Source organism: Morone saxatilis, unplaced genomic scaffold (genome assembly GCF_004916995.1).
Source record: "Morone saxatilis isolate NCDOM2014 unplaced genomic scaffold, NCSU_SB_2.0 Contig21, whole genome shotgun sequence".
Classification (NCBI taxonomy): domain Eukaryota; kingdom Metazoa; phylum Chordata; class Actinopteri; family Moronidae; genus Morone; species Morone saxatilis.
In genome coordinates this window covers 22,792,506-22,810,295 of record NW_023339774.1, presented here as the reverse complement: position 1 = coordinate 22,810,295, position 17,790 = coordinate 22,792,506, and the positions used below count along the sequence as shown (strand labels likewise).

Genomic DNA, 17,790 nt, shown 5'->3' with positions numbered 1-17,790 from the left:
CAGCTCACCTTCACCTCCTCCAACACAACGCACAACTACACCCAGCCAGCTGTCAATCACTCTGCCCACTTCCTGTTTCCTGCTGCAGAGCCCGCCCACCAAGGAAACTACAGCTGTGTTTATCACGTCTATGTTTTCTCTCATAACTTCTCCTCTGAGAGCCGTCTGCTCTCTCTCACTGTCTCAGGTAAGCTGAAGCAGAGAAACTGTCTCACTGACTGTTTACATGCAACTTGCTGACAACAGAGACAATGCATGTTGTTGTCTGAATAACACTGTGACTGCTGTCATTGTGTTACACATGTCATATAGTATCCAAACTTATATAAGTGTGTCAATGTCAACAGCAAACAATATACTGTGGCACCAAGCGTGTTTGGTTACCAGGATCACTTCTCTGAGAACTGACTGACGTATGTGACTGTGAGAAACACCTTCTGACACAAATGTCATAACAGCCCTCAGCCCCAAATCACCATTTTATAGTCCAGTTCCCCCACCTAACAGAGGCAAGAAGAGCAGTGTGCTCAGACCAGGGTTATCCTGGAAACCAAATGTTGTCTTATACTCACTATCTCACTATGGGAAAAATACACAAATATAAAATAATAAAACCATCATTGTATCATGGTGCACTTTTTTCACATGATTCCTTGCAAGAGGCTTCTAGTTCTCTAACCTTGGGGGATCTTGCATGAACAGCTCTTTTCAGATCCACCAACAGATTGTCAATGATATTTGGTTTTCCAGATCTAATCTTGACCTCCACAGTTCCCCTAAACTGCTATCTTTTAATAACATTTCACACCGTGAAAACTGCAACTTGACAACACTTGTAGTCTTCTCCTGCAGTAACTTTCATTTTCAAGTACAAACTAGTTCACAGATTGTGTGATGTGATGACTGTCCATGTGTTTGATCAGATCCATCAGTTCATCATCAGTTCATCAGAGAGGTCGTCGTGCTGCTGACTCTGCTGGTGGTGACCACTGCCCTCTATTTCTACTGTAAGGTACTGACACTGTTGTTTAGAAGACTGACTTACATGAAGCACTCAGTCTGTGTTTATTGAACTGAACAGAGGACTCATGCTGTCGTGTCTCTCCAGGCCTGCAGGGGGCAGAAGCCGGGCAGACAGGAGAACATTGAGCTGGATGATTATAACCCGGGTGTTCCTGCAGCTGGAGGAGGTCCGACTGAAGAGGAAGGAGCTCAGGGAGCAGAGTAGGACCTCCAAGGAGCTCCTCTCACATCCACATGGATTTCACAGCTGACACACAGCCATCAGCTCAGTCCAGGATTTTACATTTTTATACTCATTATATTTTTATTACCCTGAGCATGAAAAGACCAAAACCAACAACATGTTGGTCCGTCTCTCAATACTTTCTGACTTCCTGTTTGTTGCTGCTGAAGGCGTATATCTTTAAAAACACCTCACAGATATATAGTTTCATTAGCAGGTATATTGAGATATTAAGTTTATTACTTTACTTTAGTGCCCCCTTGTGGTTGACATGTTTTTTTCTTGTGATCAAGATTTCCTCCTCCAGGACTTTGAAAATGTTTTGTATTGTAGATGGTTCGACAGCAGGACAGAAAATAATCAGAATAATTCAAATGAGTTCTAGAAAATTAATTAGTTTTATTTTTAGTTAAGAATTATTATTATTTTTGTACAGTAAAAACAGGAATTTTGCCTGATTTTGTGATTAATAATTTAGCTTAGTTTTTATGCATTTCACTCAATTTTGTGATTATTTTTTTAATTTGAAACGGATCCGAGGTGGAGATACGTTTGGAAATGGTCGGTATCTGTCTGTATCCAGAGGATTACAGATGTGGATCATTAACAGATTTTACATTTATTTTTATATGATATGCTCTGGATACCATTGGATCTTTCCTTTTTGTCCAGTGTTTAGTAATTCAGGGTTTTGTTTATTTTGTACAAACCTTACTTAATTTTGAGATAAAGGATTTGCTCATTTTAGTAATTAAACCATTTTCTTGTTTTCTACATTTAAGGATTTTGCTTATTTTACGCAACTTGTGCCTACTTTTGTAAATAATGCTTCCTTTCGTAATTACAGATTTAGCTTATTTTGTATGAAGTTTTTATTTCTTTAGAATGAGCCTTTTTTATTTACAGAGAGTCCGCCATGTTTCTACAGTAAACCAAACAAAGGGTAGGAAACGTTAGACACCCTCGTAAGAGGCGGCTTAATTGTAAAGTAACAACTTAAAAAATCGCACGGTCTCCCTTCAGGCCTCCCTCCAAAGCCATTCCCCGAAAACACATTCACAACAGTTCCTGCCTGCTGCATCATTTCCAATCAGTTCATTCAGACCGAAGCCAACGATTGGCTAAGCCCATTAGAGGCCTGCAACAGACGCATTGTCTTCATTTTAACAAATATAAAAAAAGATTATTGATTATATTAAGATTGATTCTTCTGAAATGTTAAAATGTAAAGAGATTTTTCTATAAAGTATAACAAAAAATATTACTTTTGATTTTGCTTATTTTTTACAAATGTTTCTTAATTTTGCCATATTCATTTTTCTTACACTGTACAACAGATAGATTATAAAATAGATTTTATAGTGAAAAATTGTTAAACCATGACAGTAAAAATACCTTTATTTATACAGCATTTTATATTTTTATATTACAGACAAATTGCACAGAAATCTACCATCATAGCATTCATCATCATCAGTTTATTTAAAAAACGTATTAAAAAAAACTAAACTAAAAACTATCCTTTTACCGTATATGTTCTGGCAACCACAGCTGCCAGTTTACAGTGTATTTTAGTAAGATTGTTTTTGTGTCTTGTTTTGTCTGATTTATTGATTGCTGTCGGGGTATAAAGAGAAGTATAACAAACATTACAAACATTACAAACATAACTTTTGGTTTTGGGGACGATGGGGTTGAAAATAAATGATACAAATACTTTAAGTTCCCCATAGAAACCTTTTGAATGTAAAAAAAACACTTTAGGGTAAAACCCAAGAGTCAAACCACTTCCTGGTTGCCTAAGAGGCTTTGTAATTTTGTGATTAATGATTTTGCTTATTTTAGATCAATTTTGCTTATTTTGTATGAATTGAAGAACATCTAGTGACTAACGACTAAACACAGAATCTCAAAAACTACAAGGAGTCATTTATATCAGATACTTGGTACCCACTGATCCAGTGTACTTTACAAGTCAAATTAATATCAAACTTATTTGTCTTTTAGAATAAAATAAACTTATTGATTAACATGTGAAACCAAACATTTTGATTTTGTCAGATTTTGTGTTCCCACCTCGAACTGAAAAAATTCAGCTTTTCCTTAAAATATAGTCGTTAGTCAATGATTTTGTTATTTCATAGATTACTGTAATAAATGTATCACTATCAACTACTAAAATAATAAAGTTTTGCTTATTTCATATGAATTTTGCTTATTTTTTTAGTTTAATAAAAATATATATTTTTTTAATAACAATAAAATATATTACATATTAGGTTCAGGTGTCTATAATAAAATGGGTGTTATTACTTAAAGAAGTGATGTATTATGTTTCGTGGAGTTATTACATAATAGCGTTGTTACACATTACAACATTATTGTAGAAATAAAGACTTACATTAGGGCTGCACCATGTGGTCAAAACATCATATTGCAGATATTTTGACAGATATTGCAAAATGATTTGATTGAACAATATGATGGAACCTGATAATCTGATCATCTGTTGGGGTCGGTAGTACCAAACAAACATGTTTTCTTACATCGAGAGCAGCATTTGTAGGTCAGGACTTCTCTGCAGAGCTGCATTACTTCATCATAATGCTGCTGTCACGCACACTGTAAAAGAAGTTTTCCCATTAATTTTACAGATTCTTTCTGTATTGACTGACTGTTAATCCTCATAAAATTACTGCTTATTTAGAGAACATTTCATTTTTCCTACATAAAAAGATTAAAATACATTTGCAAATCTATAATTTATTCACAGATATTTACTGTTTATTTAATATATTAAACTGTTAAATTCAAGTTTAATACTGTTGATACATTTCTAAAATGATGTAAAATTAGTGACAGTTTACTTTTAAAATTCTGATTAAAATAAGAAAATTTCAATAATAACAGCACTCTTCAGTAAATTTAAGCCTGAATATTTGTATTATAGCAGTGTTTGCTTGTATTTATAGCTGCAGCTCCAGCGGGCGGAATATATTTTACTGAATTTTTTTAACAGTGCACATTTAACCTTCATCAAACAACCGCAGCTTGTTACTTTGAATAAGTGTGCAGCCCATATCACATTCTGTAGTGTTTGGCCTGTTTCAGGACGTTCAGAGAGCTCAGAGTGTGCAGCTGTGATTGACCTGAGATTAATGTTTCACTGCTGCTGTTTCAGTCACACTGATGAGGAAAGAGCCCAGCATATGGCGGTGCAGTCAGGGACAGGGTCCTTGTCAGAGACCTCATAACTTATCATAAACCTGATCTTCGCTCAGGTTCCCTGAACAAACATTTACATGATGAGCCTCAGCCATCAGTTTCGTAACTTTGTTACTGCAGGGTCAACAGAGGCCAAAATGAGCCTTTATTTACTGATGCACTTTAATGCTGCAACTTCTGCTCAGTCAGAAAGTCCCTGAACACATCACAGCAGTTCTCAGGTCTCTTCACCGGCTTCAGGGTGTCAGAGTCCTGCTGCTTGTCTATAAATGTCTCAGTGACCTCTGGGCCTCTGAGGCCAGCTGCTCACTACAAATGGAGAGGCAGCAGTCCTCCAGAGGACATTAGACCACCTTTAGAGGACCACCTCACCCTCTTACCCTGTATCTATGTCCCTGTTTTCATTCATTAAATAAGGTTTCTTTTAATGTGTTTATGCATTATGTAAAGTGTTCAATGTGCTATAAACTGGCTCTGGACTCCTGATAGTGTGACTGAAAGTACAAATGAGAACAAATTTAAATATTCAAATGAGGCATTATCGAATTATTTCAGACAACTTGCAATACAAAAAATAAAAAACTCCTAATGTAAGTAAGCAACTTTTGATACCTATTATATAAAAATAAAAATAGGATTATTAATATCAAATAAAGTAATACAATTTTATGTGAACATGTAATTAAAAAACAGTGTGTTTAAAAAGTTAAATTGATTCAAAAAAGAAGTAGAGCAAATGAAATGTGATCATAAAGCTGAAAACTGTTTACTGATCATGTCACTGGATAAAATCAAAAAAGAAACTGAACAAGCACAGTTTGTACAAAACATCAGAGTTCCTTAAGGAAAAAAATGAGGAGGATCCACTGCCTTAAGGAACCTTTTTCTGTCAGTCAGTAAACGGACTCAGTCACCGATTTTGTGGATATTTCATATTATATTTAAAACTGTTAAAAAAAATTTAAAACCCCAAACAAACTCAGTAACTGCAGAAAGTTTGTTAAAAACCAGAGTTTTCCTGTTTAGTCTGTAATAAGATTATTCATAACAATCAGACAGACTTTATAGGATTCTTTGTTGATAAATTCAGTTGTATTTTCTGTAACTGGAATGGATTACATTTAGGTCAGAATGAGCAGTTTTGGCATGAAGGAGCTTCCATACCGGCTGTCAGCAGAGGTCCTGCGGCCAAGGTGACGCTGCGCTCTGTGTCGATCACTCCGCCGCCGCGCTCTCTGATTGGCTGCCTGTCGCTGTTCACGTGAACCCCGTGTGGGCTTTGAGCCACGAGAGAAATATGCAACATGTTGGGAGTGTGAGGAGGGAGAGAGGGAGAGAGAGAGGGAGGGAGAGGACGTCTGGACTCCACAGAGACCTGGTTCCGACCCACTGCAGACCGGCTGCCCGCGTCACCTCAAAGCAGAGCCCGACAGATGGTTGTCCGAAAGAGTTCCAGGTAAAGTCCGTGCTCTGGTCTACCTGTGCGGGTCTACCTGTGCGGGTCTACCTGTAAGCAGCTGCCGGTCGAGACGCGCAGGGGGGGTGTGTTCTGCATTACCTGCAGGAAGAGTGAGACCGCTGGGAGACACTGACAGATACAGATACAGTACTGGGCAGATACAGATACAGATACAGTACATTAATATAAGATTACAATACAGAACAGTACAGATACAGATACAGTACAGATACAGATACATTACTGGGCAGGATACAGAACGATACAGTACTGGGCAGATGCAAGTACAGATACAGTACAGATACAAGATACAGATACAGTACAGATACAGAATGCAGATACAGAATACAGTACAGATAAGATACAGTCAGTACTGGGGCAGATACAATACACGATACAGTACTGGGCAGATTACAGATACAGATACAGTACAGATACGATACAGATACAGAACAGTACACGATACAGATACAGTACAGAAAGTACAGATACAGTACCAGTACAGATACAGATACAGTACTGTGCAGATCAGATTACAGATATACAGTCTGGGGAGATGCAGATACAGATACAGATACAGTTACTGGGCAGGATACAGATACAGATACAGATACAGTACTGGGCAGATACAGATAAGATACAGTACTGGGCAATGGCAGATACAGATACAGATACAGTATGGGCCAGATGCAGGATACAGATACAGATACAGTACTGGCAGATACAGATACAGTACTGGGCAGATGCAGATACAGATTACAGATAAGTACTGGCAGATACAGGCTGCTTTCCTCAATGCAAGAACTCACTGTATGTTTCTGAATATATTCATTGTCAGTATCAGTAAACAGTAGCTGATCAACTGATCAATAACCCCAAAACAAGTGACTCAGTAAATGCAGTTTACGTCATTTTCCTGTGAATCTTGATCACAGTTTTTCCTGATATATTGATCATTCTCTGTATTCGTATTTTATTATTTTAACAATCAGACTAATATTTTTCTTTCTGACAGATTCATGTTTATTGATTATCAGCTGATTTGGTTTCTGAATGCAGGACGAGGCTGTTGATCAGAGACTGAAAGCTCTGCACTGTACCCTGGTGATCAATAATAATAAAAAATACACTGTGATCAAATATAATAGTTAATTAAAGCTGCAAGCAGGCGATGAACGGGACCTCGCACTCGCAGCAACCCTTGGGCGTGCTGGAAAATTCACGGAATTCACAGAATCAAGTTCATAATTGCATCAAACAGCGCTTACTTCCTGTGCCAGTAGGTGGCATCTCACTTATATTGAATTATCGTCATGTATGATGTGTTCAAGGGTGGGAAGGTTATCAAACGTGTGAAGTTTCATTGAGATTTGGACCACGACCCATTGAAGTTAGAGACGTGTTTCAGGGGTACTGAATATAGAGTACTATTGTTTTATGGCCATCGGTGGAATTCAACACGTCGTTCACGAGGCACGCGGTTAAACGTACAGTCAACAAACAGGCACAACTTTTGATCAGCAAAGTAAACCAAGTTTCATTTTAATCACACATGCCGATGCAGAGATTATAAACTTCTTCATTTTAAAGGGGGAGCGCCACCCTTGTGGTGATGGCCTGAAATTGTGTTATGCCTAAGGAAGACATGAGGAATATGACCCAAGCTTGTGTCAATTCGGACCAATGTGGAGAAATGCTCACTTCCTGTTTGAGCAAAATCTTACAGGAAGTGCTAATTTTATAATGGGCTAGAAAATTCTTTAAATTACTGTTTTTTGCCACGAAGTCCCCAATGCTACTTGGGCGTGGCCTATATGGGGAGATGCAGCTCCATTCACCCAACGTGGGATATAAGGTTTTTGAATGTGCGACAAAACTATGCAGAAGTTATTAGCTAAACGCACTTCATGATAGTAGTGGCCAGCCTAGTGGCCCAACCCAAAAGCACCACACCGAATATTGAATTTTCGCCACGACTGACATGCTCGCCGCGTTTCATGGAATTTCGAGCACGGGCAAGCTTCCAAATATGCGATTTTTAGGAGGAAAAATAAGAAAAAGAAAAAGAAGAATTCCTTCAATTACAATAGGGGCCTTCACACGGCCAGTGCTTGGGGCTAATAATAATAATAATAATAATAATAAATACACTTTAAACTAAAATCTAAGTGAGTTTTCTCCACAGAGATGTAGAAGTGAAGCTTAGCCGACTTTAGTGGCCGGACCCCCTCCTAACTTTCATTTTAAACTAATTCTCAGTGTATGTGCACTGGTAATATAATATAAGTGAAATATATGATATAATATGATATAATATGATATAATATAATATAATATATTATAATATAATATGATATAATATAATATAATATAATATGATATAATATAATATATTATAATATGATATAATATAATGTGATATAACGTATAATACGACAGTGTTCCATCTAAATGTGTCGAAGATTTTAACCACATTTAGAGGAAATCGGGGGGGGTGAAATAAAATAATGATGTTTCCATCCATTATTAGGAGTTGGTGGAGGAGCTGAGTAGTAGGTGGCAGGAAGAAAAATAATAATTATATTTTTAAAAACCCTGATATAAAATGTGTGCCTATAGTAGATCAGACTCAGTGTGTCCACAGTCCATCATATGTCTCCTCTCTCTTTCAGTGCACTGAGCGCGTTTCCTCCCGAGCTCACCATGCCAATTGACATGGCGTTACCTCTGTACCTGTCCAAAGAGGAGTTTGTCTACAGGACGTCTCCCAAAACTCGAAGACCTGCTCTGAACTCCTGCATGAGGTTCCAGCACTCTCGCTGCGTAGATCAGACTGAGCCCGAGGATGGAAGATCCTCCAGGAAAGCCAAGAAGCGTGTGACGTTTGCTGATGATAAAGGCCTGTCTCTAACCAAAGTGAAGATCTTCTCTGAGTTCAACGATCCCATCGATATTCCTCAGAACATCCAGGAGATGCTCAACTCGGCTCTCTCTCTGACAGCTAAGGAGGACAAGCTGGTGCTGGACTTCACTCAGCCGTCCTCGGACTACCTGCACTTCCGTCAGAGACTGGAGAGGAACTACGTCTGTCTGGAGCACTGCGTGTTGAAGGAGAAGGCCTTAGCAGGAACCATTAAGGTCAAAAACGTGTCCTTTGAGAAGTCTGTGAAGCTGCGGGTGACCTTTGACACCTGGAAGAGCCACATAGATGTAGACTGTGTGTACATGAAGGACACGTATCCCAGCTCGTACAGCGACACGTTCTCCTTCAACGTGTCTCTACCTGATGAGTTGGGGCCGCACGAGCGCGTTGAGTTCGCCGTCTGTTATGAGGTGGGTGGATGTGAGTACTGGGACAGCAACCACGGGGAGAACTACAGCATCGTCTGGTCCTCCAGGAAGAGGAGCCACCGGGACGCCTGCAGCCGCCAGTCTGACTTTGGGATTCATTTTGACCGATACGGCAGCCCCACCTGTTCACACGGTATCTTCCCCGATTGGCCGAGTTACGCAGGATACGAGAATACCGGGCCGTACTACTGAACGGGAACCACATTTGTGGTTCGGGTTTTTTTTTTAAATGTCCTGTTGTCCTGTTGCACATCACTGTAAACTCATCTACTTGAAACAAAGTTTGCCGTTCTGGACTCTTAATATATCACCTGAACTTTGTTATTGTTTAAGAGGTTACCTGTGACCACCTCTACCTCTACTCTACTGCAACTCAGGATTACTTTCATGATTAATAGAACAATCGGTCGATCTTTAAAATGTCACAGTTTCTCACAATCCAAACCGAGCGACCCAGAGAGATTAGTTTAGTGTGAGAATAGACTGTATAATTAAAAATGGCTGTAGTCTCTTCTTCTGGTTTCACAACTGGAGAATTGGCGCCACCTACTGCTTATCTGATGAACCAGCTCACATACTGCTGGTGGATGGAAACAAGCATTCACACATTGTCTATTGCTGATTTTCAGTTAATATTTGCGATAAGTTACTATGGATACATGTCTGTTAGAATGAGAGTGAGACCCCAGAGACGTCACTGTGTCCCCCTCAAACCAAACCTCAGCTATTGTCCTTCTTCCCAAACAGCAGCTGTGACGTTAACAGAAGTTGCTCTTTAGTTCATGTAGAGATGTGTTGCCACCAAGACAAATGATGACTGTTGTCTTTGTAACATCGTTCTAATGATCTCTGCCATTATCGATCAAACTTACTAAAACTGTCCATCACAGAGTCCAGTGTTACTAACCACCGGCCTCCAGCTGAGGTGATGGTTTAATATTTCACAGGAGCTGTTGCTTCAGATGGTTTCCCAACATGACACAGGTGAAGTTTATCTGGTTTCTTTTTCACAATAATCTACACACGTTCAGTTACAACATCAGCTACAACAGCAGTTTTTGGAATGAAATGTGTTATTCATGTTACTTTTTTGTTATTTTTCTTAAGGGAACTAGTTATACCTCATTTTTAGCAGGATGACAGGCTGTCAATTACTGGTTGCTCGTCATATCGAGTTTTCCCTCACAGTCTCTATATTTTAACCTTCTATTTGAAATCCAGGTGTGTCTGTGTTTGCACACGAGAACAAAGACGCTGCAGTGTTAAAGCTGTTTGTAATTAAGCATTAGCATTGATTTCCTGTCTGTTTTTAATGTCCTTTTGTTTGCACATGCTCAGTATGGAGGTGTATGAATGGGTTGTTGTGATGCTGCTCAGTAAAATTCTCATTAAGTGTTATTACAATGTTTTGTGCAAAAATTGTAAGTACAATAAAATGAAAATATTTGTAGAATTTTAGTTTGAGTTTTGTTTAATTGCACAAACACAATAAACTCTGTGAGAATAAAAGAGGGTTTATTAATGAGCTGCAGCTAAAGGATTTAACACAAATTCACACAGTTTATCAGCTCCTGTGTGTCTGAAGGGTTAATATAGAGGTTGCAGTGTATATCCACAGCTTCTGGATTTCATCACCACTATACTCCCCTGGAAACACGCATCTACTCACACTGGTTCCTGGTTCCTGGTTCAGTTCACTGTGAGCAGAGCGGGAGGGAGGAGAGGTCCACAGTTTCTATTCAGAGTAAAATGCACACAAACAGTGCGGTTGCTTTATCACTTTGACTTTGTGTTTGTATTTTTTAGTATTTGGTGAGGCTGCAGCCAGCTCTCTCCTCTCAGTCACGTTAAGTTTTGTTTTAAGTGTTTGAATTAAACTGCACTCAGTGTTTATTATTATATTGTTATATTCCTCAATCTATCTGTTCTCAGCACAGTTTCCTCAAACAGTGTCACGTAATAACAATATAGACAAAGTTAACACCAAACATTTCACATTTTCACATTACATTTGTTTTGTTGTGAGAATATTCTGTTTATTCTGTCTATCAGTTCATGTCAGCAGTGTATATGACCTGCATGTCTCTGCTCATATGACCCTGAGAATGTAGGACAGATTGATGTGGACGTGGACCTGAAACATCATCCTGTCCTGCTGTGTTTGTTCTGCAGGTAAAACAGGTTCATTTATGTAACCAGACTGAACTGTGGGAGAAAAGACGAGGTGAAAGGTCTTTACACTTATTTACTCTCAGACAGACTTCAGGCTTAAATGCTGGTTATGGAACTAATAATCAAACTGTTCAGTCAGATAAAATACAGAGAGCTCTTTGATCCTTTACTCGACCCATTAATGTCCTCAGTGGAGTTTTACAACTGTGTGCTTCCTGCAAGCAAAATCTCTAATACTCTATAATGCTACAGCGTGGTACACATTTGCCCCATGGAGATGTGCTAAACATATTGAAGCATGTGTTCAATGGCGCCACCATGTAGTCGGTTATTAAGCATTTCCAACATTTTATAAAATCTAAATAAAGCTTCCGTACATCCTACAGAGCTGAAACATCTTCAGCACATCCACTAAGTTCACAAAGGTTTGCCTCACTCCAACCTTTGGTCTGTTCAAAAGTCCATCATATACTTCAAAATATGTCGAATCAACATGAATACGTTCACAAGTGTTCATTCAAATGCTCCCAAAATCCACAGTCTTTGTTCACTAGCAAACAGCATTCAGATCAATGCACAGTGACATCACCACCATATGCAACCATACTCTGACACTGAGAGTACACAGAGTACAATGAGATTACTCCAACAACAGCGCCACCATGTGGTCGGTTATTAAGCATTTTACATTTTTGCTAATAACTTCTGAATCGAAACATTTTTGTACAGTGAGTTCCTTCGATGATGCCAACTGTACTAATATAGGCCACGCCCATCTGTCCCTAAAGATACTCCACCATTTTGCATTTATTTGTAAAAAGATCTTTTTTTCTTCTGGATTCATTTAGGCTAACATATTCTTCATGGCACAGCCAGGTCTCAGTAAGACAGTAAATCAATATAATATATAATATATGATATTGATTCATTCACTAGGACAGCTTTAGGTGACGGAGATCTGACGTCTTATAATCCACATTTAATTAGTTTAGTTGGTGCTATTGCAGAGTTGGTTATATTATTTTAGGTTTTTATGTTTAAATCCTCTTGTGTTTACTTTCTCTTTGAATAATTGTGGTTGGGGCACAGAGACAGTCTCTGTGGGGGTTTGATGGGTAGCTGCTCTAAAGAGAAGCATGTACTCTGTGTGATCAGGGTTTGAGTTCAGTACTGTAGCATTAATCATTGTCACACTCTGTTACAGCACACAGCGCCTGTTCATCCCTCCTGATGTGTGCATGAGGCTTCCTCATGTGCACATCCTGTCCTGCAGGTGGAGACAGAGTCCTGGTTCTGTGGACCATGTGGACCAGAAGAATGAGCTTTATCATTTTATACTATTTCACTTCACTGTCTTCAAAATGTCATTTATTTCATTTATTTATTATTATGTATTATTATGATTATTATTTATTGTAAACATTCAGGCTGTGTACAATCTGAAGCTGTTTATCTTTATGTGATATTATATTTTAAACTCTGGGATGTTTCTAATAAAGACATCAATCTCTCTTCTTTCTTCTTTCTGTGCTGATTTAAACCATTTTAACAAAGTGAGGACAAACACTTTCCCTCCTCCTCCTCCTCCTCCTCTCCACACAGCAGGAAGGAGGAGAAAGGGAGGGATACTGGGGGGGGAGGAGGAGGAGGGTTCAGAGATCTGACGCAGTGTGAGCGGCTGCTGCCTCACTTCCACTCCCCGCTCCCAGGAAGAGACTAGGCGGCTCAGAAAGCTCCACAAACGCGTTGCTCGACCCCGGGAGAGAGACCCAGAGGACGGCGGGATGTGGCGATGAGGACGCCGGGGAAGCAGAGAGTGCACACGGGGCGGTGGAGCTCGGATTGTGGATTAAACCCGGATCTGTAAGCGGCTGGTTGCTTCTCATTGTGTGCTGAGTGGCGCAGGAGAAAAGGATGCCTCCGCGGACACACACGCTCCTGCTGCTGCCGACCAAAAGCTCCAATATTTCCCGACACAAGCCGTCTGTTGTCTCCTCTCCGCCGGAGGGTCTGCTGCTGGTTTCTGGGGCTCAGCGTCCACCATGCTGCCCGCTCGGTCTCCATGAAAACTCTCAATGAAAACAAGGAGGAGGAGGAGGAGGGGTCGGGCTGCAACGCCATGGAGGACAAGGAGAACAATCTGAAAACGGCCAGGTTGTGGAGGGATGCCGCCCTGCGCTCCAGGAAGCTGCGGAGCAACCTGCGCCAGCTCACCCTCTGCTCCAAAGACAACCAGATCATACTGCCGGAGGATATAGCCGAAATAGAGGTGCTCAATCTGGGAAACAACTCCCTCCAGGAGCTGCCAGACGGGCTGGGATCCACCCTCAACAACCTGCGCATCCTTGTCCTCCGCAGGAACAAGTTCTCAGCCGTTCCTCGTGTGGTGTTTGAGCTGGGGCAGCTGGTGGAGCTCGACATGAGCCACAACTGCCTGAGAAGCTTCTCTGAGGGTGTGGGTCAGCTGAAGGGGCTGAAGAAGCTATGCATCAGTCACAACAAAATCCAGTATCTGCCGGCTCAGATCGGAGCGCTTCAGTTTTTAGAGGAGCTCGACATCAGCTTCAACGACCTGAGAGATTTCCCCAGATCTTTCTCCAGCCTGACCAAACTGCGGACTCTGGATGCAGATCACAACAAGCTGAACCAGTTCCCCCCTGAGATCGTGGCCCTCAGCGAGCTCGAGGAACTTGACTGCTCTGGAAACAAGTTTGAGACGTTACCAGCAGACATCATGAAGCTGCAGTCTGTCAAAATCCTGTGGCTCAGCAGTCTTCACATGTCCACGTTACCCGACACATTCTGTCAGCTGCACAACCTGGAGAGCCTGATGCTGGACGGGAACAACCTCACGGTGCTGCCTCCTGCTTTTGGTCGGCTGCAGAGACTCAAAATGATCAATTTGTCCTCTAACGAGTTTGAGAACTTCCCCCAGGTTATTTTCAGCATCACAGGATTAGAGGAACTTTACCTAAGCCGGAATAAACTGATTCATATTCCCGAGGAAATAGGGCAGCTGGTGAAGCTGTCCAACCTTTGGCTGGACAATAACAACATCACATATCTGCCAGATTCCATCGTGGAGCTGGAGAAGCTGGAGGAACTTGTTCTACAGGGTAACCAAATAGCCATACTTCCAGATAATTTTGGAAAGCTGTCCAAAGTGAACATTTGGAAGGTGAAGGATAACCCTCTCATCCAGCCTCCGTATGAGGTGTGCATGAAGGGGATCCCTTACATCGCAGCCTATCAGAAGGAGCTGGCACATTCGCAGCTTGCTGTAAAGCCGCGGCTGAAGCTGGTCCTGATGGGGATGAAAAATGCTGGGAAAACCCGGCTCAGGCAGAGTGTGGTGAGCACACAGCAGGATGTTAAAGGAATCCAGGGAAACAAAGGAATTGAAGTCACTAACTGGGTGGCGGACGCTGATCGCTGTCTTACATTTCTAGTGTATGATCTGTCAGGGAAGCAAAACTACGACCTCATCAAACCCTTTTTTCTCTCCCCCGGTGCTCTCTACATTCTCGTTGTGAATCTCAAAGCATATTCGCCCAAGAACTTTTATGTCCATGTCGGGCATTTCCTGCACCTCCTCAGTGCCAAAGTACCCCACGCTGTTGTGTGCCTGGTGGGCACGCATGCAGACCTGTGTGGGGAGGTGGAGTTGGAGGAGAAGAGTCTGGACATTCACAGACAGATCGGCCTGCAGGAGAAGAGAGACATCCAGAGCCTGAGGAGTCTGGCTCTGCAGGTGGATCAGGCGCTGGAGCAGGGCTTCATCGTCCGCTCCTCCAGCCCTCACGTCCTCTTCTACGGAGTCTCTGACAGGAACCTGAGGCGGAGGAAAGCCCAGCTGCAGTACATGCTGAACCACAGGCTGCAGATCCTGTCTCCTGTGCTGAGTGTGAGCTGCACAGAGACCCAGAGTAACATTCAGAGGCTGAGAGAGAAGCTCATGTCTGTTGCAGACCACAGGGAGATCTTCCCCAACCTCCACCGTGTGCTGCCAAAGTCCTGGCAGATGCTGGAGGAGTTGCACTTTAAGCCCAAAGATCTGTGGCTCTCCTGGTGGGACTCGGCCCGCCTGGGCCTGCAGGCGGGGCTCACGGAGGACCGACTGCAGAGCGCCTTATCCTACCTGCACGAGAGTGGAAAGCTGCTCTACTTTGAGGACAGCCTCACCCTGAAGGAATATGTTTTTCATAATCTTCCACGATTCATTGCAATTCTCAACGTCTTCTTCCAGAGGGACGAGTCCACACTGTTGGACAGGCTCCTCTCTGAGGGGGAGAGGGGGGACAAGGGGAGGGTGAGTCTGGTTATAGAGGACGAGAAGGGAGAAAACCTCAGGGTGACACATCTGCAGCACCATGTGGAGGGCTTCCTTCAGCACGGCCTTTTGCCCTCCAACGTCATCCGCCTGCTCCTCAGACCGCTTATCCAGACCCAGCAGGATCTCCACCTCATCATGGAGCTCCTGGAGAAGATGGGGATCTGCTACTGCATCAACAAACCCCGCAGCAAGCCTCTGAACGGAGCCACAGCGTGGTACAAGTTCCCCAGCTATGTCAGCAATGAGGAGCCCCGGGCGGAGGCCTCAGCCAGTGGGAGCTCTCTGCCTGTGTGTCACTTCTTCTCTGTGGAGCAGCTGCACATCCAGTACAGCTTCCCTTTCCTGTTTCCTCCCGGACTGTTTGCACGCTTCAGTGTGCAGATAAACAGCCATGTGGTTCAGAGGTCAGACGGCAGGCACCAGATCTTCGCCTATCGAGGTAAAGTCCCCGTGGTGATCAGCCACCGGCCCTCCAAAGGGAAGCTGCAGGCAGAGACTCTGTCCATTGCCAGCCACGCCTCGCTGCCCAACATCTGGACCGCCTGGCAGGCCATCACCCCGCTGGTGGAGGAGCTGAATGTGCTGCTGCAGGAGTGGCCCGGCCTCAACTACTCTGTACATATTCTCTGTTCCAAGTGCCTCAAGAGAGGGTCGTCCAACCCACACGCCTTTCCAGGTAAATGATCTTTAATTCCTCACGTCAGATTGAAATCAACAGTACTATCATCATCTTATTCACTTGTGAAAAAGTGTATAACCATTCAGACTGATTATCTATTTTCATTATGTGCCATTTATTTTCTCAATTAATCAATTAGTTATTTGGTTTGTAATGATGATGAGAATACTTTATACTTAGATTGAGTCTGAAAAATAAAGGTAAATACCTTTTAACATAACATTACAAAATCAATGTGCATCGATCTGGGATTAAGCTTTATTAGTGAAATCTTGGAGTCCAGTTTCTCTGGTTTGATGGTAACAATCAGTATTCACTGGTCAAGGTGAGAGACATTGTTGTTGGCCAGCCTTAATATATTATTCTGTATTATTCATAAAGTTTCTCAAGGTTGTCCGACAATCTTTAAGCATGTTTTCATTTTGTCTTTAAAGAAGCGGACAGACATTGGTACCATGTCGTATTACAACACTCATTATCACAGACGTAAAAAACTGAATTATTATTTATTTATCTGCCCAAAAGACCCGAGGCACTAAAGGAAATCATTCTTACTGTATAGAGGAAGTTTTCATTTTATATATAATAAAATATAAAAATCCCCTTTTGACCGTGAAAAAGAAAACAACCCATTTGAGTCTAAAGTACACACTGACCCAGAAATAAGAAATAACTTGAATTTAAAATCCGTTTTTCTGATTTCCTGTTTGACTGCAACAGAGAAACATTTCTTTTACTTAATTAAATTAACTTCCCCGGCTCTTATTGATCAGATTCAGTTCCACCCTGATCCAAAACAAGTCTTCATAAAAGATGCAGTTGATGATTTCTTCTGCCGGGAAGACCATCAGTGTCAGTGGGGGGGTGAACAAAGGCTGCACATATTAAGTTAGAAGGGGGGGGGGGGNNGGGGTACAGGGGTAAACCCCCCCTCAGGGGCAGAGATAATCCTGGTTGTCCTGATGCAGTGATGGATGAGGTCGTCATGGCAGCTTGACCTGCTTTCTGTGCAGGCCTCAGACTGACAGTGTGTCTGTAATGTAAAGATGTGATGATGATCACATTTTATTGGGTTAGCCTGTGAGATGATGATGTCATCTCTGTCAGTAGCTTCTGTATCAGCCTCATGTTGATCTCTGCAGGTTCAGTTCTTCTGTTACCGACATGAACAACTGATCAAAGAAAACTCTTCTCTTTCTGAACTGGATGTTCACAGACTGTTAACCCCCCAAATCCACCAACCAGCTGCTGTAAAACTCACTGATGTTATAACTTATTAATCTGTACAGAAACTGTGTAATAACAACAGTTGCCAAGCAACCAGC

At 41.8% G+C, this 17,790-nt stretch overlaps 2 protein-coding genes and 1 long non-coding RNA gene across 5 annotated transcripts in view; all 3 read left to right on the top strand.

The window, feature by feature from the left end:
- Positions 1–6: 6 nt before the first annotated feature.
- Positions 7–1,314, top strand: LOC118333063. Its single transcript, XR_004796949.1, has 3 exons — positions 7–187; positions 924–1,012; positions 1,109–1,314. It is a non-coding gene; the product is annotated as an uncharacterized LOC118333063 (long non-coding RNA).
- A 4,485-nt stretch (positions 1,315–5,799) lies between these two features.
- On the top strand, positions 5,800–10,703 carry ppp1r3b (protein phosphatase 1, regulatory subunit 3B). The gene is made up of 2 exons (XM_035668566.1): positions 5,800–5,927; positions 8,603–10,703. Exons 1-2 carry the CDS (start codon positions 5,905–5,907, stop codon positions 9,471–9,473), a joined length of 894 nt encoding a protein of 297 aa, XP_035524459.1. The 5' UTR covers positions 5,800–5,904; the 3' UTR covers positions 9,474–10,703.
- Positions 10,704–13,107: 2,404 nt separating this feature from the next.
- mfhas1 (malignant fibrous histiocytoma amplified sequence 1) overlaps positions 13,108–17,790 on the top strand; it is a 16,150-nt gene continuing 11,467 nt past the window's right edge. For all 3 annotated transcript variants that reach the window (XR_004796947.1, XR_004796948.1, XM_035668565.1), the window contains exon 1: positions 13,108–16,462. Coding sequence is in view for 1 of the 3 variants with exons in the window: in XM_035668565.1 (XP_035524458.1) it covers positions 13,516–16,462 (2,947 nt within the window). In the remaining 2 variants the exon portion in view is untranslated. The remainder of the gene's footprint in view (positions 16,463–17,790) is intronic.